General features: G+C 43.2%; 1 protein-coding gene across 1 annotated transcript in view; it reads left to right on the top strand.

Annotated features, from left to right (window-relative positions):
- METAP2 (methionyl aminopeptidase 2) overlaps positions 1-25,065 on the top strand; it is a 290,993-nt gene that overhangs the window by 214,652 nt on the left and 51,276 nt on the right. The window contains exon 6 of the mRNA XM_053719228.1: positions 9,783-9,879. Coding sequence (XP_053575203.1) covers positions 9,783-9,879 — 97 coding nt within the window. The remainder of the gene's footprint in view (positions 1-9,782; positions 9,880-25,065) is intronic.

Raw genomic sequence — 25,065 nt, 5'->3', positions numbered from 1 at the left:
TTCAAATTTTAAATTTAAATTAGAGAACCTCCGTGTATTACTAGGGGAGGTTTTAGCGGCTCTTAATGATTGTAACACTGTTGCAATACCAGAGAAATTGTGTAGGTTGGATAAATACTTTGCGGGTACCGGCGAGTACTGACGTTTTTCCTATACCTAAGAGACTAACTGAAATTGTTACTAAGGAGTGGGATAGACCCGGTGTGCCGTTCTCACCCCCTCCAATATTTAGAAAGATGTTTCCAATAGACGCCACCACACGGGACTTATGGCAAACGGTCCCTAAGGTGGAGGGAGCAGTTTCTACTTTAGCTAAGCGTACCACTATCCCGGTGGAGGATAGCTGTGCTTTTTCAGATCCAATGGATAAAAAATTAGAGGGTTACCTTAAGAAAATGTTTGTTCAACAAGGTTTTATATTGCAACCCCTTGCATGCATCGCGCCGATTACGGCTGCGGCAGCATTTTGGATGGAGTCTCTGGAAGAGAACCTTAGTTCAGCTACGCTGGACGACATTACGGACAGGCTTAGAGTCCTTAAACTAGCTAATTCATTCATTTCGGAGGCCGTAGTACATTTAACCAAACTTACGGCTAAGAACTCAGGATTCGCCATTCAGGCACGTAGGGCGCTGTGGCTAAAATCCTGGTCAGCTGATGTAACTTCTAAGTCCAAATTACTTAATATACCTTTCAAAGGGCAAACTTTATTTGGGCCCGGTTTGAAAGAAATTATCGCTGACATTACAGGAGGTAAGGGCCACGCCCTGCCTCAAGACAAAGCCAAAGCTAAGGCTAGACAGTCTAATTTTCGTCCCTTTCGGAATTTCAAAGCAGGAGCAGCACCAACTTCCACTGCACCAAAACAGGAAGGAGCCGTTGCTCGTTACAGACAAGGCTGGAAACCTAACCAGTCCTGGAACAAGGGCAAGCAGGCCAGGAAACCTGCTGCTGCCCCTAAGACAGCATGAATCGAGGGCCCCCGATCCGGGACCGGATCTAGTGGGGGGCAGACTCTCTCTCTTCGCCCAGGCTTGGGCAAGAGATGTTCAGGATCCCTGGGCGCTAGAGATCATATCTCAGGGATACCTTCTAGACTTCAAATTCTCTCCCCCAAGAGGGAGATTTCATCTGTCAAGGTTGTCAACAAACCAGATAAAGAAAGAAGCGTTTCTACGCTGTGTACAAGATCTGTTATTAATGGGAGTGATCCATCCGGTTCCGCGGTCGGAACAGGGACAAGGGTTTTACTCAAACCTGTTTGTGGTTCCCAAAAAAGAGGGAACTTTCAGGCCAATCTTGGATTTAAAGATCCTAAACAAATTCCTAAGAGTTCCATCGTTCAAAATGGAAACTATTCGGACAATCTTACCCATGATCCAAAAGGGTCAGTACATGACCACAGTGGATTTAAAGGATGCTTACCTTCACATACCGATTCACAAAGATCATTACCGGTATCTAAGGTTTGCCTTCTTAGACAGGCATTACCAGTTTGTAGCTCTTCCATTCGGATTGGCTATGGCTCCAAGAATCTTCACAAAGGTTCTGGGTGCCCTTCTGGCGGTACTAAGACCGCGAGGAATTTCGGTAGCTCCGTACCTAGACGACATTCTGATACAAGCTTCAAGCTTTCAAACTGCCAAGTCTCATACAGAGTTAGTTCTGGCATTTCTAAGGTCGCATGGATGGAAAGTGAACGAAAAGAAGAGTTCTCTCTTTCCTCTCACAAGAGTTCCATTCTTGGGGACTCTTATAGATTCTGTAGAAATGAAAATTTATCTGACAGAAGACAGATTAACAAAGCTTCTAAATGCATGCCGTGTCCTTCATTCCATTCATCTCCCGTCAGTAGCTCAATGCATGGAGGTGATCGGCTTAATGGTAGCAGCAATGGACATAGTACCCTTTGCACGTCTACATCTCAGACCGCTGCAATTGTGCATGCTGAGTCAGTGGAATGGGGATTACTCAGACTTGTCCCCTACTTTGAATCTGGATCAAGAGACCAGAAACTCTCTTCTATGGTGGCTTTCTCGGCCACATCTGTCCAGGGGGATGCCATTCAGCAGGCCGGACTGGACAATTGTAACAACAGACGCCAGCCTACTAGGTTGGGGCGCTGTCTGGAATTCTCTGAAGGCTCAGGGACAATGGAATCAGGAGGAAAGTCTCCTACCAATAAACATTCTGGAATTGAGAGCAGTTCTCAATGCCCTTCTGGCTTGGCCCCAGTTAAAAACTCGGGGGTTCATCAGGTTTCAGTCGGACAACATCACGACTGTAGCTTACATCAACCATCAAGGAGGGACAAGAAGCTCCCTAGCAATGATGGAAGTATCAAAGATAATTCGCTGGGCAGAGTCTCACTCTTGCCACCTGTCAGCAATCCACATCCCGGGAGTGGAGAACTGGGAGGCGGATTTCTTGAGTCGCCAGACTTTTCATCCGGGGGAGTGGGAACTTCATCCGGAGGTTTTTGCCCAAATACTTCGACGTTGGGGCAAACCAGAGATAGATCTCATGGCGTCTCGCCAGAACGCCAAACTTCCTCGCTACGGGTCCAGATCCAGGGACCCGGGAGCGGTTCTGATAGATGCTTTGACAGCACCTTGGAGCTTCGGGATGGCTTATGTGTTTCCACCCTTCCCGCTGCTTCCTCGATTGATTGCCAAAATCAAACAGGAGAGAGCATCAGTGATTCTAATAGCGCCTGCATGGCCACGCAGGACTTGGTATGCAGATCTAGTGGACATGTCATCCTGTCCGCCTTGGTCTCTACCTCTAAGACAGGACCTTCTGATACAGGGTCCATTCAAACCTCAAAATCTAACTTCTCTGAAGCTGACTGCTTGGAAATTGAACGCTTGATTTTATCAAAACGTGGTTTTTCTGAGTTGGTTATTGATACCCTGATACAGGCTAGGAAGCCTGTTACCAGAAGGATTTACCATAAGATATGGCGTAAATACCTATACTGGTGCGAATCCAAAGGTTACTCCTGGAGTAAGGTTAGGATTCCTAGGATATTGTCCTTTCTACAAGAAGGTTTAGAAAAGGGTTTATCGGCTAGTTCATTAAAGGGACAGATCTCAGTTCTGTCCATCTTGTTGCACAGGCGTCTGTCAGAAAATCCAGACGTCCAGGCTTTTTGTCAGGCTTTAGCTAGAATCAAGCCTGTGTTTAAAACTGTTGCTCCGCCATGGAGTTTAAACCTTGTTCTTAACGTTCTACAAGGAGTTCCGTTTGAACCCCTTCATTCCATTGATATAAAGTTGTTATCTTGGAAAGTGTTATTTTTAATGGCTATTTCTTCGGCTCGGAGAGTCTCTGAGTTATCAGCTTTACATTGTGATTCTCCTTATTTGATTTTTCATTCAGATAAGGTAGTTCTGCGTACTAAACCTGGGTTCTTACCTAAGGTAGTCACTAACAGGAACATCAATCAAGAGATCGTGGTTCCTTCCCTGTGCCCGAATCCTTCTTCAAAGAAGGAACGTCTTCTACACAATCTGGATGTAGTTCGTGCCCTCAAGTTCTACTTGCAGGCAACTAAGGATTTTCGACAAACGTCTTCCCTGTTTGTCGTGTACTCTGGTCAGAGGAGAGGTCATAAGGCTTTGGCTACCTCTCTCTCCTTCTGGCTTCGTAGCAGAATTCGTTTAGCCTATGAGACTGCTGGACAGCAGCCTCCTGAAAGAATTACAGCTCATTCTACTAGAGCTGTGGCTTCCACTTGGGCCTTTAAGAATGAGGCCTCTGTTGAACAGATTTGCAAGGCTGCAACTTGGTCTTCGCTTCATACTTTTTCCAAATTTTACAAATTTGACACTTTTGCTTCTTCGGAGGCTATTTTTGGGAGAAAGGTTCTTCAGGCAGTGGTTCCTTCTGTATAATGAGCCTGCCTATCCCTCCCGTCATCCGTGTACTTTTGCTTTGGTATTGGTATCCCAGAAGTAATGATGACCCGTGGACTGATCACACATAACAGAAGAAAACATAATTTATGCTTACCTGATAAATTCCTTTCTTCTGTTGTGTGATCAGTCCACGGCCCGCCCTGTTTTTTAAGGCAGGTAAATATTTTTTTTAATTATACTCCAGTCACCACTTCACCCTTGGTTTCTCCTTTCTCGTTGATTCTTGGTCGAATGACTGGGAGTGACGTAGAGGGGAGGAGCTATATGCAGCTCTGCTGGGTGAATCCTCTTGCATTTCCTGTTGGGGAGGAGTTATATCCCAGAAGTAATGATGACCCGTGGACTGATCACACAACAGAAGAAAGGAATTTATCAGGTAAGCATAAATTATGTTTTTCAGATTTAAAGTGACAGTAACCCTTTTTAAGGGTTACCTTTATTTAAGAATTTCAGCTGTTTATTGGCTTATTTCATCCCTGTGTTTAGGATGTAAAAAGAGCATATATGTAATAAAGTTTCCTTTTAAGGTTTAAAACGACAGTAAAAATTTTTTAAGTGTTAGCTTTATTATGGAATTTCAGCTGTTTATTACTTATTCCATTCTTACGTTTCGGATGGAACAAGAGCACTTATGGATAATAGCGGCACCATTGTGTTGGTTGTCCTTCCAGAGTCTAGACTAATTAGTCGAAAATTATGGGACAGGAGGATGTTTTCTTTAGCTGATTCAGTTAAAGAGGTTTGACCAACTGTTCCTAGGGTAGAAGCTGTTTTCAACTTTGGCTCAGATATTTACTAGCCCTATAGAGGTTAGTTGGGTTTAAAGATCCGATGGATGGTCAATTAGAGGATGTTATTAAGAGAAATCAACTTTACCAGTATATACAGGCAGCCGACGGTATGTATATCTACTGTCGTGTGTGGCAGTCTACTGGTTTGATACTCGAAATGCTGACATCAAGCAAGAGTCTTCCTTGGACGGACTCCAGAACAGGGGATTATCACAAGCTTATTGGCTTTTGAGTAGGCGCCACAATTTTCTGTATTTTTGGCTCGCAGGGCCTTATGACTGACAGATTGGTCTGCGGACGTTTTCATCCAAGTCATACCTTCTAGCTGTCCCTTACAGGGGGAAGACCCTGTTAGGTCCTGTTCTGCAGGAGATTTTTTCTGTCATTTCGGGAGGTGGGTGTCACCTCCCTCAGAATAAAACTAGACTAAGTTAATTGGAGTCCCGCTCAATCTTGGTGTGAGGATACTCAGCCCAAGGAGGCGACCAATAATCTGAGACATGAAGGGCCAGACTTCTTTTCATTGGGGCTTGGGTGCGAAGGATCCCTGGGTTTTGGAAATAGTGTCTCAGGAATACCAACTGGTGTTCAGAAATTCTTCCCTCTGAGGAAGATTTCTTCGTTCAAGATTATCAGCAGTACAGATTAGCAGAAAGGCGCTCTTGAATGGTGTAAGAGACCTCTCTTCCATGGGAGTGGATTATGCAGTTCCAATACAGGAACAGGGTTTTTATCAAATCTGTTGGTAGTTCCCAAATAGGAGGGAACGTTCAAACTTATCTTAGACCTTAAGATTCTAAACCAGTTTCTCAGAGTTCCACCTTTCATGACAGAAACTATTCGTGCCGTCCTCCCCTTGATCCAGGAGGGTCAATTTTCGTCTGCCGTGGATCTAAAGGATGCATATCCACGGAGATCATTGCGAGTTCCTAAGGTTTGCCACGGCTCCTAGAAGTTTCACAACGGTTCTGGGGTCTCTGCTGCCTGTTCTAAGACCACGGGCATTGCAATGGCGCCTTTTCTAGACGATATTCTGATCCAGGCGTCTTATAAGCTGACTAAGTCTCATACCGACTTTGTTCCGTCCTTTCTGAGGACTCACGGGGGGAAAGTGAATCTGGTACAAGATTCGCTAGCTCCACAGACAAGGGTTCATTTTTGGGAACTCTAATCGACTCTCTATCCATGTAAATATTTTTGACAGAGGTCAGACAGTTTCAGATTCTGAGTACATGCCGGACCCTTCAGTCCCATCCTCGGCCTTCAGACTCAGACAGTGGAATAGAGATTATTCAAACTTGTTCTCAAATAAATCTAGATCAGAAGACAAGGGACTCTCTTCTATGGTGGTTGTCGCTGGATCATCTATCCTAGGGGACATGCTTCTGCAGACCCTCATGGGTGATAGTGACAATGGATGCCAGCCTGATAGGATGGGGAGCAGTCTGGAACTCCCTGAGGACAGGGTGTTGGACTCGAACAGAGTTTCTTTTTCCTATCAATATCCTAGAGTTAGGAGCTATATCCATACGCTTCGGGCTTGGTCTCATTTGGCTTCGGCCACATTCATCAGATTCCAGTCGGACAACTTTCTGTCTGTAGCTTACATCAATCATGAGGGAGGAACAGGGAGTTCCTTGGCGATGACAGTAGTAGCAAAGATAATTCAGTAGGCGGAATTTCACTTTTGTTATCTCGGCGATCCACATACCAGGTGTGTAAAACTGGGACGCGGACTTTCTGATCGGTCAGACTTTTCGTCCGGGAACTCCATCTGGAAGTATTTGCCAACCTGTTTCTCAGGTGGGGCAGGCCAGAGTTGGATCTTCTGGCGTCTCGTCGGAATGACAAGCTTCCGTGATATGGGTCCAGGGGTCTCCAGGCCGAGCTGATGCCTTAGCAGTGCCTTGGTCTTTCAGCCTAGCTTATGTGTTCCCTCCTTTTGCTCTCCTTCCCCGGGTGATTGCTTGAGTCAAAGTGGGCATCAGTCGTCCTAATCGCTCCTGCGTGGCCTCGCAGGACTTGGTATGCCGATCTGGTGGCTATGTCATCTCAGCCACCTTGTAGGCTTCTGTTGCGGAAAGATCTTCTCATTCAGGGGCCCTTCCATCATCCGAATCTAGTTTCTCTGCAGCTAATTACTTGGGAGATTGAACGCTTGACTTTATCTAAGCGAGTTGGTCATTGATACCTTGATTCAGGCTCGTAAGCCTGTTACTAGAAAGATTTACTATAAGATTTGGCGTAAATATCTTTATTGGTGCGAATCCAAGGACTACTCATGGAGTAGGGTCAGGATTCCCAGAATTTTGTCTTTTCTCCAAGATGGATTGGAGAAAGGGTTGTCAGCGAGTTCCTTAAAGGGACAGATTTCTGCTTTGTCTATTTTGTTAATCAAGCGTCTGGCAGGTGTTCCAGATTTTCAATCTTTTTGTCAGGCTCTGACTAGAATCAGGCCTGTGTTTAGACCAGTTACTCCTCCTTGGAGTTTGAATCTAGTTCTTAATGTTCTTCAAGGGGTTCCGTTTGAACCTATGCATTCCGTAGATATTGTTATTATCTTGGAAAGTTTTATTTTTGGTTGCTTATGCTTCTGCTCGCAGAGTTTCTGAGCTTTCGGCATTACAATATGATTCTCCTTATTTTCCATTCTGATAAGGTGGTTTTACGTACCGAACCTGGTTTCCTTCCTAAGGTTGTTTCTAATAAGAATGTTAATCAGGAAATTGTTGTTCTTCCTTATGTTCTAATCCTTCTTCCAAGAAGGAGCGTCTGTTGCATAATTTAGATGTGGTTCGTGCCTTGAAGTTCTACTTGCTGGCGACTAAGGATTTTCGTCACTAATCTTCCCTATTTGTTGTGGTTTCTGGAAAGCGTAGGGGTCAGAAAGCTACGGCTACCTCTCTCTCTCTTTGGGTGAAGAGTATCATCCGTTTTGCATATGAGACTGCTGGACAGCAGCCTCCTGGACGTATTACGGCTCATTCCACTAGGGCAGTGGCTTCCTCATGGACATTCAAAAATGATGCTTCTGTTGAACAGACTTGGTCGTCTCTGCACACTTTTTTCAAATTTTTCAAATTTGTTACTTTTGCCTCGTCTGAGGCTGTTTTTGGGAGGAAAGTTCTTCAAGCAGTGGTGCCTTCCGTTTAGGTTCCCTGTCTTGTCCCTCCCTTTCATCCGTGTACTATAGCTTTGGTATTGGTTCCCACAAGTAAGGATGAAATCCGTGGACTCGTATCTTGTAAAAGAAAAGGAAATTTATTCTTACCTGATAAATTGATTTGTTTTACGATACGATGAGTCCAGGGCCCACACTGTTTTTCTAAGACAGGTTTTTCCTTTTTTGTTAAACTTCAGTCACCTCTGCACCTTGGCTTTTCCTTTCTCTTCCTAACTTCGGTCGAATGACTGGAGTGGGAGGGAAGGGAGGAGCTATATATACAGCTCTGCTGTGGTGCTCTTTGCCGCCTCCTGCTGACCAGGAGGCGATATCCCACAAGTAAGGATGAAATCAGTGGACTCATCGTATAGTAAAAGAAATCAATTTATCAGGTAACAATAAATTTCCTTTTTTTAAAGGGGACTTTAGGATAAGCATAACTGGGTTTTTTGTTAGTGCTTTGTTTTTTGTTTTTAGTATTTTATTTATTTTTTGCAGCAGATGGAGGTATGCTGGGTTAGCTGTTAACTTGCGCTGGAGATTGTGGTTGTTTAGGGGTTAATAGGTTAGGGGTTCTTGTGGGGGTTTAGGGGGGTGGTTAGGTCTTTAATTTATGGCAGATTAGGGGGTTGCAATAAGTGTTTGATAGTAGCATTACGTTTCTATAAAATGATGTGCATTTTCATGTATAATGCATATTATTTTTAGCATTGTATAGAAATTAAACTGCTTTGTTTGCGTGTTCTTTTTATGATTTAAAACAAAAATATAGATTTCTAAATATTTATTTATCAGTCAGGGAAAAAGTTTAATTTTTATACAGTGATTAAAATAATATGCATTATGCTTCAAAACGTAGCTCCTGTAGTTATAATAGTTTTTTTTTCACTTTATTAGTCGGGTATAGTGAAGACATGACTTAAATGTAGGTGTTCTGTGGGCGTTAGCTAGGCATTCCACGGGAGTAACCTGCATTTTGATTGTGATACATCACCAGTGGTGTGATTATGCTCCAAGGGAAGCCCTTCAGGTCAGCTATAGGGGTACAGCCATGTTTGTCTTGCCTCATTTTCAGTCATTATTTGAAGTGTTCCTACACAGAAACTGTGTTTGGTATCAGTGAGCGCACTCTCTGTGCCGTATAGGAACACTTCAAATACATTCCCCACCCACTTAAAGTGCCGATAAGTGACTATGTCGGCGTAGTTGAGCAGAAGCCGCAATCTTCATTATTTCCAATAGGCGATGCAGCGCCAGCACTTCGCGGGTATGTCCCTTTTATTTTAATATACGGGCAGACGGACTGAGAGCCTAGCGAACCCAAGCAGGCAGTTTCTCGTTGATGTTTTGAATATCAGGGCCTAAGTGAGAGCATATAGGATTTTGTTGTTTTTATTCCCCCTCCACCTTTTAATCCAGCAATTTTTGCATTGCAAATTGGTGACCTGTAGTTTAGTATTACTTGTATTTATATTGTAGCTCCATAGCTCAATCATTTGCATGGCAAAGGATTTATCTAGGTTATTTCTTTTAGAACTTTTACAATATATATGTACTTCGAGAACAGTAGTTGTTCAGACGAGCTTCTCTTTAAATGGGCAGTGCAGTACATATGCTTTTACACGCAAAATGCATCTGTAATATTTTGAATTAGACATTAAAAACAATAAATGTGAGCTTTTTTTTTTCAATATAAATTGTATGATTCCACTTTTAACTCTTATCTGTAAGAACCAGATGGCTACTCGCATAAAGCTCTGGCAGTTCTGTCTTTTTATGTGTACAAGTTGTTTCATATTTAAAAAAGAAAGTACCATTTTAGAAAAGTCAAGGGTATGTATAAGTGCTTATTCATAGTCTTGTGGACTTTTTGAAAAAAGATAAGATAATAAAATTGCTTCCTCTTAGTGTTCAGGTATCGATGTGCGCCTGTGTGATGTTGGAGAAGCAATTCAAGAAGTTATGGAATCCTATGAGGTTGATATTGATGGCAAAACATACCAAGGTATGCTGACATCACCTTGATAGGCACTCAGAAGTATGCAGGTGTCTTTAGCCTAGAGTGGCAGCAGTATTTGTAACTGTAACATTGCTATAAACATTGTTATAAGTATTGCTGCCATATGCACACTCCTAAGCTTACCTAGGATTACTCTTTAACAAAGGATACAAACTAAAAATATCATGATTTAATTATAACTTTACTCTCCGTTTTGACGTGCCTGCTGGATTTTTTATGTTGGCAGTGTTTCTGTAATAATTGGACAGAGCAGTGTGCATTTCAAAGATACACTGTGATCCCTAGATGTTGAATGTTTTTGCTACAAAACAAAAATTTAAAACTTATGAGACTTCACAGAATGTGCAAGTATAAGATTAGTGCCTTACTACCAGTTCTCAAGACCCTGTAGCAAAATGTTAATACTGTGATCTAAGATGTGAAGCAGTCCTGGAAAAAAACAGAATTTCTGGTAGAAGTGGATGGGTGATATTTTTTTCATAAGGTGGTGAGAGTCCACGAGCCATTACTCCTGGGATTCAACTCCTGGCCACTAGGAGAAGGCAAATATACCCAACATTTCAATAGATTTTAATTATTTTTACCTCTTATACCAGTCTTATCTTTGCCTCCACAGCAGGAAGGTGAAGAATTGAGATGCTCCAGATTCTTTGTTGAATGGGGTTCTCAGACCTATGTGAGACCCAGTTTTCTCCTTATGTAGGAAAGAAGGGAAGCTTGAAGTGCTGGGCAGTAACATATTAACACCATCTGAGAGTTAAAGGGACAGTATACTATAAAATTGTTTTTCCCTTAATGTGTTTCCGATTACTTTTTTTACCAGCTGCAGAGTATTAAATGTATGAGATTTGCTTTTTAAGGCTTATTTGTGTATATGAATTAGCTGATTTTGTGTTTTGAAGCCACAACCTAATAAAATGGGTTGAGCTTGTAGGTATAATCAGATCTCATTATTGTATCACATTGTGTACATATACCTGCGTCTTTCTTATATCTGTCCATAAACCAATCACCAATACTTGGAGAGAACAATGGGAAATTAACATTTTATTACCTTATCTCTTCTATAACCCACTGGGAGTGTAATTTCCATCTAAAGGGGAGGAGAGTCCACGGCTTCATTCATTAATTGTGGGAAATAAGAACCTGGCCACCAGGAGGAGTCAGAGACCCCAGCCAAAGGTTTAAATACCTCCCTCACTTCCCTCATCCCCCAGTCATTCTTTGCCTTTCATCACAGGAGGTTGGCAGAGAAGTGCCGGAAGATTCGGAGTAGTCTCTTATGGAGGGTAGTACTCTTCGAAATGGGACTGGAGTTTTAAGTAGTCCTGTCAGCCTCTCAGTGAGAGCTTGGTTGAAAGTTAGAGTCCGGAGATGCAGGGAGAGTCTTTCTGCAAAACCATCCCAACTCATATTAACAGCTCCACAAGCAATCAGCGTTAACAAGTTTCGCTGCCTGCTTTCTACACTCAAGTCCATGTCAGGAGCGATGCTACTACACTGTCACACTTGAGGCCGTGTTCCTGTTCCACGGCGTAGATTCTTGTAAGATCGTTTCATTTTTATACACATAATGACAACGTCTTTATAGATTCAAGGGTTAACATCCCTAGTGAGCGGATTATTGAACGGGGGGGGGGGTATACATATTGTTTGTGTCATTGCTGCAATATGTGTGAGATGAGGCTCTGGCAATGGATTAACTTTAGTTTCCTTCCGGGAGTATTGCACGGCTGTTTTTGGTGCGTTTTCTCCCTAGTGCAGGGGCGGTCCTGCGGGGCATTCGGGCTGTCCGGGTGTGGCCTAATTTACTTCCTTGCTGGTCTGACGGTGCAGGAGACGTAACGGTTTCTGTGGTCCAGGTCCTAGGAGGGGGTGAGTGCCCCGGCCATTGGAGGTTATAAAGATGCCATTGTTTATATTATATTCTAGTCCGTAACAAAGCCGCAAATTATGGTGGACTCTGACGCGCTAGAGGGTACTCCCTCTTTAACTAAGTCTAGTACCTGTGTTTGTGAGGAAGTTCCAGTAGATCCACCTGCTCAACTTTGTTCCCCTTGCCTTGATAAGGTCTCGGCTTCTTGAAAGAAGAGAAGGTCTAGTACTACTGAGCCGTCCACCTCTGAGGGCTCCCCGTCCCGTGTGGTGCGTCCCCTACATTCATCTCTGAGTACACATGCAGCGCCCCAGGACATGCCTTCGGGGGAAATCCGTTGGCCGTCAGACTTTGCGGATCAACTGCAAACGGCGGTCTCGAAGGCGATTAGTGCCTTACCATATTCTTCTAAGCGCAAGCGTAGGGTAAAATATGACGATCCGACCCAAGAGTCGTATACTGCTATGGATATCTCGGAAAGGTTATCCTCTGACGAGGACGACTCTGAATATTCGGAGGACGTTCCTTTTGGGTCGGAATCCATGTAATCTAAAGCTCCATCTGCAGAGGAGCCTGGCTTTAGGTTTAGATGGAAAATTTGTGCTTATTGCTGAAGCAGGTGCTTGCTACTCTCGAGGTTCCGGAACCGCAACTACCGGAGGAACCTTTGATTCCTAAGCTTTATAAAGTGTATGAGGACAGGGTAATACCTCAGACCTTCCTGGTTCCTGTTAAGATGGCTAATATTATTAAGAATGAATGGGAGAGATTAGGTTCTTCCTTTTCACCTTCCTTTAAGAAACTGTTCCCCGTTCTGGACTCTCAGCTCGAGCTGTGGGGGACCATCCCTAAAGTGGATGGTGCTATTTCTAGGCTCGCCAAGCGAACGATTCCTTTTGAAGATAGTTCATCGTTCAGGGAGCCTATGGATAAAAAGTTAGAAAACATGTTGAGGAAGATGTTCCAACACATGGGGTTTGTTTTTCAACCGGCAGCGGCGGTTGCCGGAGCTGCGACATATTGGTGCGAATCTCTGATATGGTTGAGAGGGAGACTCCCCTCGACGAAATACAGGAGAGAATTAAGGCCTTGAGGGTAGCTAATTCTTTTATTTGTTATGCCAATATGCAAATTATTCGCCTGAATGCTAAGGTTTCAGGGTTTTCTGTACTAGCCCACAGGGCTCTGTGGCTAAAGTCTGTTATCCCTTCCCTTTCAGGGAAAGATCCTGTTCGGTCCAGGATTGGACTCGATCATATCCATGGTGACGGAAGGCAAGTGTGCTTTCCTACTGCAGGATAAGATGGTTAAACCTAAGGGATCTACTTTTCGTCCCTTTCATGCGGATAAGGCCCAATGCCAACAGCCTGCCACGAAAGCGGATTAGTCCAAGGGTGCTAGGAAGCCAGCTCAGTCTTAGAACAAGTCCAAGCAGAACAAGAAGCCTGCCGAAACAAAGTTGTCATGAAGGGGCGGCCCCCGACCAGTCTCCGGACCAAGTAGGGGGCAGATTATCTCTCTTTTCAGAGGCCTGGTTGCAGGACATTCAGGACCCTTGGGTTCTGGAGGTTGTCGCCCATGGATACAGGATAGGGTTCAGAACACATCTATCCGGGGGCAGATTCCTTCTGTCAAATCTGTATTCCAGATCAGAAAAGAGAGAATTATTTCTAAACTGTGTGAAGGGTCTCTCTTCTCTCTGATTTATTGTACCAGTACCCCCAGCAGAAAGCGGTCTTGGGTACTATTCAAACCTTTTTGTGGTCCTAAAGAAGGAAGGCACGTTCCGCCTGATTCTAGACCTAAAATGTTTAAACCAGTTTCTGGCTGTTCCGTCGTTCAAAATGTAAACAAACAGATCTATTCTGCCAGTTCATGACGACAATAGACTTAAAGGATGCCTACCTTCATGTGCCGATCCACAGGGATCACTTCAGGTTCCTGAGTTTTGCGTTTCTGGACCAAGATTTCCAATTTGTGGCCCTTCCCTTTGGTTTGGTGGCGGCCTCGAGAGTCTTCACAAAGGTTCTGGGGGCACTGCTTGCAGTAGCCAGGTCCAGAGGCATTGCTGTGGCGCCCTATCTGGATGATGTCCTAGTTCAACCTTACAGAGGACCACTCGAGGGCCCTTCTGCTTTTGCTACAATCTCACGGTTGGAAGATAAACTCGGGAAAGAGCTCCCTGATTCCCAGCAACAGGGTGGAGTTCCTGGGAACGATAATAGATTTTATGATAGGATGCTTGTGATTTGGTTACACTAAATTCCTTGTCGGATGAAAGCATCAGAACATATGCTCCTTCTGTCAGTGAGTTTAGTGGCTTCAAAGAAGCCTCAGAGTTTTACCCCATACATTACAGGGGTACAACGTTACAGACTTTTTACAGAAGGGTGGAAAATTATCTCTCTGCTTTGAATACCAGAGTGGATAAACAAGACAATTTGCCACATAGGGAGAGGAAAGCTTTGATTTAAGAAAAATGGATGAGATAGTAATACGCAATGCTGATAAAGGTGGGGCGATAGTAGTATTGAACAGGGCCGATTATATGAAAGAGGCCTATCGCCAATTGCAGGATAATTATAACTATGCTCCCTTACCAGCGGATCCTACGAGGATGTATCAGACAGTACTTAAAACACTTTTGGATGATGGTTTGGAAGATGGGCACACAAATCTATCTACTAGGGATTACCTGTTTGTTGAACCACCCTGTGGTGCCCATCTTCCACCATCTTTCAAAGGTACACAAGACTCTCACCAATGTACAGGGCCGCCAAATAGTGAGAGGAATTGGCTCTTTCAGAGCGCCTTTCAGAATGGCTGGATGCCATTCTCAACCCCATAGTCATTAAGCTTTTCAGCTATTTGAGGGATACTAAGCATGTCTTGAACCTAATGGATAAACAGATGTGTGGAGGGCTGCTGCAGATGGTTGACAATAGATGTTGCGGCCCTCTACTCATCCATACCACATGAGGAACTTAAGGCTATGGAGTATTTTCTTGATACTCATACTGAATTTGCAAAAGATCTCAAGACACTTGTAATTAGGGTTGCCCAATATCTATTGACCCATAACTATTTTACCTTTGAAAAACAGTTCTATCTCCAGAAGTGTGGGACAGCAATGGGGGCAAAATTTTCCCCTTCGTACGCCAACCTTTTTATGGGTTGGTGGGAGCTGTCCTACATTTTTGGAGATGGTAACAGACATATGGAATGTATGGTCTTTTATAGACGATACATCGATCTATTGCTTATTTGGCAGGGATCTGAGGTGGAACTGGAGACTTTTATGGGTCAGCTCAATTAGAATATTGGTCTGACATTCACCCATGACCATCATGATAAGAGTATTTGTTTCCTGGATTTACTATTGACAGGTAATAGTAATGGTTGTATCACAAGCGACACGCATCGCAAGCCAATTACAAGAAATACACTTTTACATGCAAGAAGCTGTCACCCTGTGCATGTTCCTTTTGCAGTGGCCAAAGGCCAATTTATGAGAATAAAAAGGAATTGCACAGAGGAAACAGCTCTTAGCAAACAGAGTGAAGATTTAAGAGCTAGATTCAAAGAAAGGGGTTACACTGAGTCAGTTTTGGACAAAGCACAGAATCAGGTGGCAAAATTGGACAGAGAGACACTCCTCAGAGAAAAAGATGGACATAAAAGCCTGGGAGTAGGAAAGAAAAGAGGGTGTATTTTGTTACCAATCACAGTTCTCAATACAGGGAAATATGTAAAATTGTCAAGAAACATTTTCAACCTTTGTCTGCAGATGGTGGTCTGGTTACAAGTGTTGAAAATGGGAAACATTTTGTCTCCTTCATGCATTACTAAACCAATAAGGCAGGCCCAACGTTCATGGCTACAGCATAAAGGAATGTTTAAGTGTGGTAAGAGACCATGTAGGCCATGTGAATGTGCCTTAATTTCTGGTACTGTTTGCTCCATGACCACAAGAGATTGTTTTATGATAGATTTGTGCCTGAATTGTACTGCCTCATATGTTATTTATGTCATTACTTGCATAAATTGTAAACTACAGTACGTAGGGTTAATGGCAAATGAGGTCAATATACGTATCCGGAATCACTTATCAACTATTGGTGCGGGAGAAGCCACTACCCATCTTGTCCAGCATTTTGCCAAGAAACACAACAAATCTCTGGCCACCTTTTGGTGGCAGGCTATTGAGAAGATATACCCCACCTAGAGGGTGTGATAGGGACAAGATGCTGGGCAAGAGGGAGATATTTTGGATCTTCACCCTAGTCACTAGAGTTCCGCATGGAATGAATTCAGAATTTGATTTGATCAATTACTGGAAGTAAACATTGTCTAAATATACTGTAGATATATAGTTGCATATATTGTATAACATCTTAAAAATATGTATCTCATGTACAAGTGTGAGTACTCTTATGTGGGTACTCTTTGATATGTACCACTTTAAGTAAAGAGAATGATAGTGGTTCTTTAGTCCTTTCACCATTACACAATTTCCCTTTAAGTTCTGCCTAACCAATGAGAAATCAACTGGGGGTACTTAAAGTCAGGCTATAGGTGTACCCATTAGCTATGAATACGGCTGATTTCTTTTTAAAGATACGATGAGTCCACGGATTTCATCCTTGTGGGATATCGCCTCCTGGTCAGCAGGAGGAGGCAAAGAGCACCACAGCAGAGCTGTATATATATAGCTCCTCCCTTCCCTCCCACTCCAGTCATTCTCTTTGCCTGTGTTAGTAAGAGGTAAAGTGAGGTGTTAGATTAGATTCTTCAATCAAGAGTTTATTGTTTTTAAAGTAGTGCCAGTGAGTGCTACTTTGTTCTAGAGTGTAGCCTAGACCTGATTAGTCTCTACAGTAGAGCATTTGGTGGCTTTAAAGCAATAGGAACTGGTGGGACATAATTCTCACTGCGCCTCCTATACATATTTGCTGCCCTAATCCAGATAGCCTAAGCACTTTTAACTCAGGCTGATCTTAGTCCACAGGGCCATGGGAGGGAGAGAGGACCTCTGAAAACCTGCTGGACTGCCATGCTGTAGCACAGCATTCACGGTAAGTGCTAACTTTATTATTTCTGGGGACACATTCTCTCAGAAGAAAGTGAGCACTACATTACATACATTCTCATATGTCAAGGACTGAGACAATGAAGGGCTCTTATTGTGATGAGATATACATACACCGGAGAGCAAGCAGTGTTATTTTACTCCCAGCAAATGTATACAAATAGGTAGACCGGGAGACGGCTAGTTTTTGTTTTCTGAAACTCAACAGTAAGAGGGGCACTCATTATTCCCTGAATCTTGGTCGTGTTTACTCTCCACTTCCGATAACTGTTTTACTTTTAGTCGATTGGGAGCTATGTTTTTTTGTGGGACTATGGTGGGGATTTTCTGTCCATCGGCTCCATCTTTATTATTTAGCCGCCCGGGAGTTACTACTTGATACGCCCATGAGGGGCAGAGCTATGGAGTGTAATGCTATGCCGACGGCTCCATTCTTTCCTAAATTTGCCGCCCAGAGTTCCAGCCTGATACGCCCACGATGGGTGGAGCTAGGCTACACTACATCACTCTAAAGACAGTTTGCACGCCTTTTTTGTTAAGTTCCGGGAAATGTTGTGAATTCAGATGGGCTCTCTGGGAAGAGTCTATTCATGATGATATGACAGTCACAGACAAATAATACAACGAATAATACAATGAATAAAAGTTTGGGTGGTGCGTTGCCTGCTGTTTGTTGGTCAGTCTTACGTTAGCTGACAAAAAGGACAACTGTTGCATTCATGTTCTAAAGATAAAGCACTGTTTAATATTTAAAGGCACAGTACCACCCGGTCTTTAATTAAACAATTTTTGTTGTAATTTGTGTTGTAAGAGGCCCTACACCATCTGTTGACCTATCTACTGTTAATAGTACAAATGTGAGGTATCTCTACACATTTAAAGAGAAAGTAGCTGGTTTGTTTTTTATAATTTGGTTCAGGGTGTTTCAGAGGTCTATGTGTTGCTTTATCCATTATGAATTTGAATGGCACAAAGGTGCATAAAAATAACGTTCTTTTTGAATTTAAAGAGACAGTACCGTTTTTTGTGGGGTTCCTTTTATTGATACATTTCAGCTGTTTACTGTATAATGCAGCTTTGTACTTAAGATGGAACAAGTGCACACATAAAAAAAAAAAAAAAAAACACATGCGGTGCTCTGCGGTTCCTTGCAATTTGCATAGGGACTGTGTACACAAGACAGGGTTGCTTTAATGTATAGGGCAACGTTTATTATCAGCAAGGTTAACATGATACTTGGATAATTTCTGAAACAGAAATAAGAGGATATAAAGTGACAGTAACGTTTTTGTGTTATTTATTATTTTCCGGAACTTCTCCTTTTATGGCGTTTGCTGTTTGGGAGTATGTTGCCAATGATCACTTTATGCACAAACCTATAGTGTTCACAAAATGTTTGGGGCACACATGCAATGCTCTGCGCTTTCCGCTTTTACTCCGTCTGGAGTCTTACTTTGCATATCATGCATTCTAGGGTTTTCCCATGTGGAAACTAACTTTGCTAGAGGAATTATTTTCACCTTAGCACAGGTGTAATCTATCCTAATATGTCCTGTGAGTTATACGGAATGGAAAGTTTGTATTCCCTATAATAAAGAGATGTTTCCCATAACAGATTTAGCTAAAGGAGCAGACATTACCTAGGGTGTAAGGAGTAGTTCCCTATCTAGCTAAGAGAACAATTGTCCTTTGTTTGAGACTAGTTAGATCTCAAGGGTTATCACAAAGATTGGGAAAGGGATGTACACCAAGGTTTACAGTGGCATACAACTGTGTATTTTCCTCCGTCCTTAGCGGGCGGCATTTTGGGTTTGATGCGTTGTCTGGAGATGCTATCTTTTGATTTTTTTTAAAAAAAATGAAATGGGATCCACTTAGCCTGCTGTTGAAGCAAGGACAGCATGAGGAACATGTCCCCGATCTGGGAAATCGGAATTTAAAGAGGTCAGACTTTTCAATGTTTCATTCAGGCTTGGATTCGTGATGCTCAGAATCCCTGGAGAATGGAAAATAATGTTTTGGGGATTCTCAGTGGACTGGTTCTACTTTCAGATTTTATGCAGATCTGTTAAAGAGAGAGGCGTTCTTACATTGTGTAAGAGACCTATCCTCCATTGGAGTACATGGCCTTTTCTGATACAGGAACAAGGGCAGGATTCTTCTTCAATTCTGTTTGGAATTCCCCAAAAAGGAGGGAACCTTCAGACCTCTCTGACTTCGAGACTCTAAACAAGTTTCTCAGAGTTCCATCTTTCAGGATGGAGACTATTCGTACCATTCTTCCATTGATCTAGGAGGGTCAATTTATGACGAAGGTGGATCTACAGGATACAGATCTTTTTGTTCCTGTTCACAGAGTTTATCACATGTTTCCGAGTTTGTGCCTTTCTGGGCAAACTATTCTGGTCGTGCCCTTTTCCTTCAGTCTGGCGATGGCACCCATCATTTCCAAAAGGTTCTGGGGTCTCTGCTGGTGGTTCTGAGACAGCGGGGCATTGCAGTGGTGCCTTATCTGGACGATATCTAATGTAGGCGTCATTTTGTCTGCAATCAAGATTCCATACCGTAGTGTTATATCCTTCCTAAGGACTCACGGGTGGAAGGTGGTTATGGAAACAAATTTTTTAATTCCAAAGGCAGGGTTATGATTCTTGGGAACCCTAATCAAATCTATATCCATGAGAATTTTCTGGCAGAGGCCAGAAAATTGAAGATTCTAGAATACATATCGAGCCTTCACTCCACTCTTCAGCCGTCAGTGGCTCCATGCATGGAGGTGATCGAATTGTTGGTGTCGGCTATGGTTATCATACCTTTTGCTCGGTTTCACCCCAGACTTCTGCAGCTAAGCATGCTCAGGCAGTGGAATGGATATTATTCAGATTTGTCTCCTCGAATAAATCTAGATCAGGAGACAAGGGACTCTCTTCTATGGTGGTTGTCGCTGGATCATCTATCCCAGGGGACATGCTTCTGCAGACCCTCATGGGTGATAGTGACAAGATGCCAGCCTGTTGGGATGGGTAGCAGTCTGGAATTCTCTTAAGGGCTCAGGGTGTAGGGACTCAGGCAGAGTCTCTCCTTCCCATCAATATCCTAGAGTTGAGAGCAATAATCAATGCGTTCCGGGCTTGGCCTCAGTTGGCTTCAGCCCAATTTATCAGATTCCAGTCGGACAACATAACTACGGTAGCTTACATCAATCATCAGGGAGGAACAAGGAGTTCCTTAGCGATGACAGAAGTAGCCAAGATAATACAGTGGGCGGAGTCTCACTCTTGCCATCTGTCAGCGATTTACATCCCAGGGGTGGAAAACTGGGAAGCAAACTTTCTGAGCAGACAGACATTTCTTCCGGGAGAATGGGAACTCCATCCGGAGGTATTTTCCAACCTGATTCTCAGATGGGGGCAGGCCGGAGTTGGATCTCATGGCATCTCATCAGAATGCCAAGCTTCCGAGATACGGGTCCAGGGATCCCCAGGCCGAGCTGATAGCTGCATTGGCAGTGCCTTGGTCTTTCAGCCTAATTTATGTATTCCCTCTGTTTACTCTCCTTCCCCGGGTGATTGCTTGGATCAAACAGGAGAGGGCATCAGTGATCCTCTTCGCCCCTGCGTGGCCTCGCAGGATTTGGTATGCCGATATGGTGGACATGTCGTCTCAGACACAGTGGAAGCTCCCATTGAGGAGAGACCTTCTCATTCAGGGTTCCTTCCATTATCCGAATCTAGTTTCTCTGCAGCTGACTGCTTGGAGATTGAACGATTAATTTTAACTAAGCAAGGTTTTGCCGATTCGGTCATAGGTACTTTAATTCAAGCACGTAAGCCTGTTACTAGGAAATTTTACCATAAGATATGGCGTCAATATCTTTATTGGTGTGGATCCAAGGGCTACTCATGGAGTAGGGTTAGGATTCCCAGGATTTTGTCTTTTCTCCAAGAAGGATTGGAGAATGGATTATCAGCAAGTTCCTTAAAGGAACAGATTTCTGCTTTATCTATTTTGTTACACAAGCATCTGGCAGATGTGCCAGATGTTCAATCTTTTTGTCAGGCTCTGACTAGAATCAAGCCTGTATTTAGACCAATTGCTCCTCCTTGGAGTTTAAATTTAGTTCTTAGAGTTCTTCAAGGGGTTCCGTTTGAACCTATGCATTCCATAGATATTAATTTATTATCTTGGAAAGTTTTATTTCTGGTAGCTATTTCTTCTGCTCTAAGAGTTTCTGAGCTTTCAGCTTTACAATGTGATTCTCCTTATCTTATTTTCCATTCGGATAAGGTGGCGTTACGTACTAAACCTGGTTTTCTTCCTAAAGTTGTTTCAACCAAGAATATTAATCAGGAAATTGTTGTTCCTTCCTTGTGTCCTAATCCTTCTTCCAAGAAAGATTGTCTGTTACATAATTTAGACGTAGTCCGTGCTTTAAAGTTCTATTTACAGGTGACTAAGGATTTTCGTCAATCATCTTCCTTATTTGTCGTTTTTTCTGGGAAACGTAGGGGTCAGAAAGCTACGGCCACCTCTCTTTTTGGTTGAGGAGTATCATCCGTTTTGCTTATGAGACTGCTAGACAGCAGCCTCCTGAACGAATTACGGCACATTCCACTAAGGCTGTGGCTTCCTCATGGGCATTTAAAAATGATGCTTCTGTTGAACAGATTTGCAAATCTGCAACTTGGTCGTCTCTTCACACTTTTTCCAAATTTTCCAAATTTGATACTTTTGCCTCGGCTGAGGCTGCTTTTGGGAGGAAGATTCTTCAAGCAATGGTGCCTTCCATTTAGGTTTCCTGTCTTGTCCCTCCCTTTCATCCATGTACTATAGCTTTGGTATTGTATCCCACAAGTAAGGATGAAATCCGTGGACTCATCGTATTTTAAAAAAGAAAAGAAAATTTATGCGTAAAGTGAGGTGTTAGTTTAGATTCTTCAATCAAGAAGTTTTTTATTTTTAAATGGTGCCAGTGAGTACTATTTTTCTCAGGGAGAAATAGTCAGTCTAGAACTTCCCAAGAGGAGTGGAGACATTGTATTTTTCTGCCCTGATGTGGATGATCTTAGCAAACGTTATTTAAGATCCATGCTGGTTCCCACAGAGCAGCTGAAGGTAGTGTAAAGAAAAATCTTCAATGTGGAGAACGGTGTCATGCTACAAGCAGCATTGAGATATGTTCAGTCTTTTGTTTCTGGGGAGACTTGATGCCTCTGAACAGGCTGACATGATTCCCTATCTGGGGAGGGGTAATCAGTATGCACTATATGTAAGGAAATGGTGTACCTGGAATTCCCTTTATATTGATTACTAAATATGTATAATATATCTTTGAGGCATATTCAGTGTGGGCTAGACGCTGGGAGCTGCGGTTTGCTTAAGGGCTTTCATTATCATTTTTTATCACTGGCCTGAGGGAGTGCAGTGTTTTTTATGATGTTACACTTGATATTTATTTTGTATGTAAGAGGGGCACGTGGCTTATTACTTTTTTTGGATCGACATGTTTGTTTTCTTTGCTACCCATGCGGGTCTCAGTCAGGCTAGAGTTACGGCCACGGTGGGCGGGGCCTAATTTTGCACGCTCAGACGCGCAGTATCATCCGGATCGGATAGACAGCAAGGTCCTGGGCTCCGGTGGGGCCTAAGTTATATTTGTCAAACGAAAAGACTTAGGAGCTGATCGATCAGAGACAGTGTGTTCTGGGGGCAGGTAGGCGCCGCAGCAGAGCTGTGGCGAGGTGCAGGGCCCTGAATCACTAAAAAGTAATTTTATCTGCTAAAGTCAATATCATTTTCTATATAGCATATCTAAGCAAAGTGGTGCAATATTATTAAGCTATTTTGGGCACGTTTGGAAAGTTTGTAGTGCCGCAAACCTTATTTTTGAGATAACAGAAAAATTGTTGCGTTTTTATTATTTAAAGGCACTGCTTATCACTCCTAGCGCCTCCTAGAATATCTCAGGGAACATCTGTGTGTCTTTGTCTTCTCTGATTTCTTCATTTATTATTATTTAAAGGCGCAGTACACTTTTCAGTTCTAAATTTTTATCTATGTAATTTGGCTTAAGAGCTCAATATTTCAAGTAAAGAACGACTATTATTGCTATTGCTAGTCTGTTTAACATGTCTGAACTTGACTTAACTACTTGTTCTATGTGTTTAGATGCCATTGTGGAACCCCCTCTTACGTTTTGTCCCTCATGTACTGAAAGGGCCTTACAATGTAAAGAGCGGATTTTCTTTAAGGAAAATGTGCCTAAGGATGCTTCTCAGTCTGATGAGAATCAGGATATGCCGCTACTTTCTCCCCAAGCGTCACAACCTTTAACACCCACCCAAGCGACGCCGGGTTCTTCAACCGCGTCTACTTACTTTACTCTGCAGGATGTGGCTGCAGTTATGTCATCTACCCTTACAGAGGTTTTATCTAAGTTGCCAGTGTTACAGGGCAAACACAGCAGGACAGAAGTCAATTTGCTTACTGTGACCTCTGATGCTTTGTTGGCTATTTCCGATGTACCCTCACAGGGATCTGATTTGGGGGTCAGGGAACTTCTGTCTAAGGGGGAACTTTCCTATTCGGGAAGTGTTACCTCAGACGGACTCGGACGTCATGTCCTTTAGATTTAAGCTTGAACACCTCCGCCTGTTGCTTCGGGAGGTTTTAGCGACTCTGGTTGACTGTGACTCTATTGTGGTACCACCAGAGAAATTGTGTAAGATGGACAAATACTTAGAGGTGCCTGCTTACTCTGATGTTTTTCCAGTTCCTAAGAGAATCTCTGAAATTATTACACGGGAATGGGAAAGAACGGGTATCCCGTTCTCACCTTCTCCTAATTTTAAGAAAATGTATCCCATATCTAACACTGTTCGGGACTCTTGGCAAACAGTCCCTAAGGTGGAGGGACCTGTATCTACCCTGGCTAAGCGTACAGCTATTCCTATTGAGGACAGTTGTGCTTTCAAAGACCCTATAAATAAGAAATTGGAGGGTGTTCTCAAAAAGTTATTTATTCATCAGGGTTTCCTTTTACAACCGACAGCCTGCATTGTACCAGTTACCACTGCTGCGGCTTTCTGTTTTGACGCCTTAGAAGAGTCTCTTAAGACTGAGACTCCTTTAGAGGAAATTCTGGATAGAGTTAAGGCTCTTAAGCTGGCTAATTCTTTTATTACGGACGCCACCTTTCAGATTGCCAAGTTGGCAGCTAAGAATGCTGGATTTGCCATTTTTAGCGCATAGAGAGTTATGGTTAAAGTCTTGGTCTGCTGATGTGTCATCTAAGTCAAAGCTTTTGGCTATTCCTTTCAAAGGGAAAACCCTATTCGGGCCTGACTTGAAAGAAATAATTTCTGACATTACGGGAGGTAAGGGTCATCTCCTACCTCAGGATAAAGCAGCTAAACTGAGGGGTAAACAAAATAATTTTCGTTCCTTTCGGAACTTCAAAGGGGTCCCCGCTTCTTCTTCCGCTAAACAGGAAGGGAATTTTGCTCAAGCCAAGACTGTCTGGAGACCCAACCAGGCTTGGAACAAAGATGAACAACCCAAGAAGCCCACTGCTGCTCCCAAGACAGAATGAAGGGGCGGCCCCCGATCCGGGACCGGATCTAGTAGGGGGCAGACTTTCTCTCTTTGCCCAGGCTTGGGTAAGAGATGTTCAAGACCCCTGGACACTGGAAATCGTGTCCCAAGGGTATCAACTGGAATTAAAAAATTCTCTCCCAAGGGGAAGGTTTCTTCTTTCACGATTCTGTAGACCAGATAAAAAGAGAGGCGTTCTTACGCTGTGTTTAAGACCTTTCTACTATGGGAGTAATTCGTCCCGTTCCAATACTGGAACAGGGGCAGGGGTTTTACTCAAATCTTTTTGTGGTTCCCAAAAAAGAGGCAACATTCAGACCCATTTTAGATCTAAAGAGTCTAAACAAGTTTCTCAGAGTCCCATCCTTCAAGATGGAGACTATTTGAACAATTCTACCATTGATCCAGGAGGGTCAATATATGACTACCGTGGACTTGAAGGATGCATACCTTCATATTCCTATCCACAAGGATCATCATCAGTTCCTAAGGTTTGCCTTCCTGGACAAACATTTTCAGTTTGTGGCTCTTCCCTTCGGGTTGGCCACAGCACCCAGGATCTTCACGAAGGTTCTAGGGTCCCTTCTGGCGGTTCTCAGGCCGCGGGGTATTG

The sequence above is a fragment of the Bombina bombina genome, chromosome 6 (genome assembly GCF_027579735.1).
Source record: "Bombina bombina isolate aBomBom1 chromosome 6, aBomBom1.pri, whole genome shotgun sequence".
Lineage (NCBI taxonomy): Eukaryota > Metazoa > Chordata > Amphibia > Anura > Bombinatoridae > Bombina > Bombina bombina.
The sequence above is the reverse complement of the archived record's forward strand: the minus strand, read 5'-3'. Positions and strand labels throughout refer to the sequence as shown.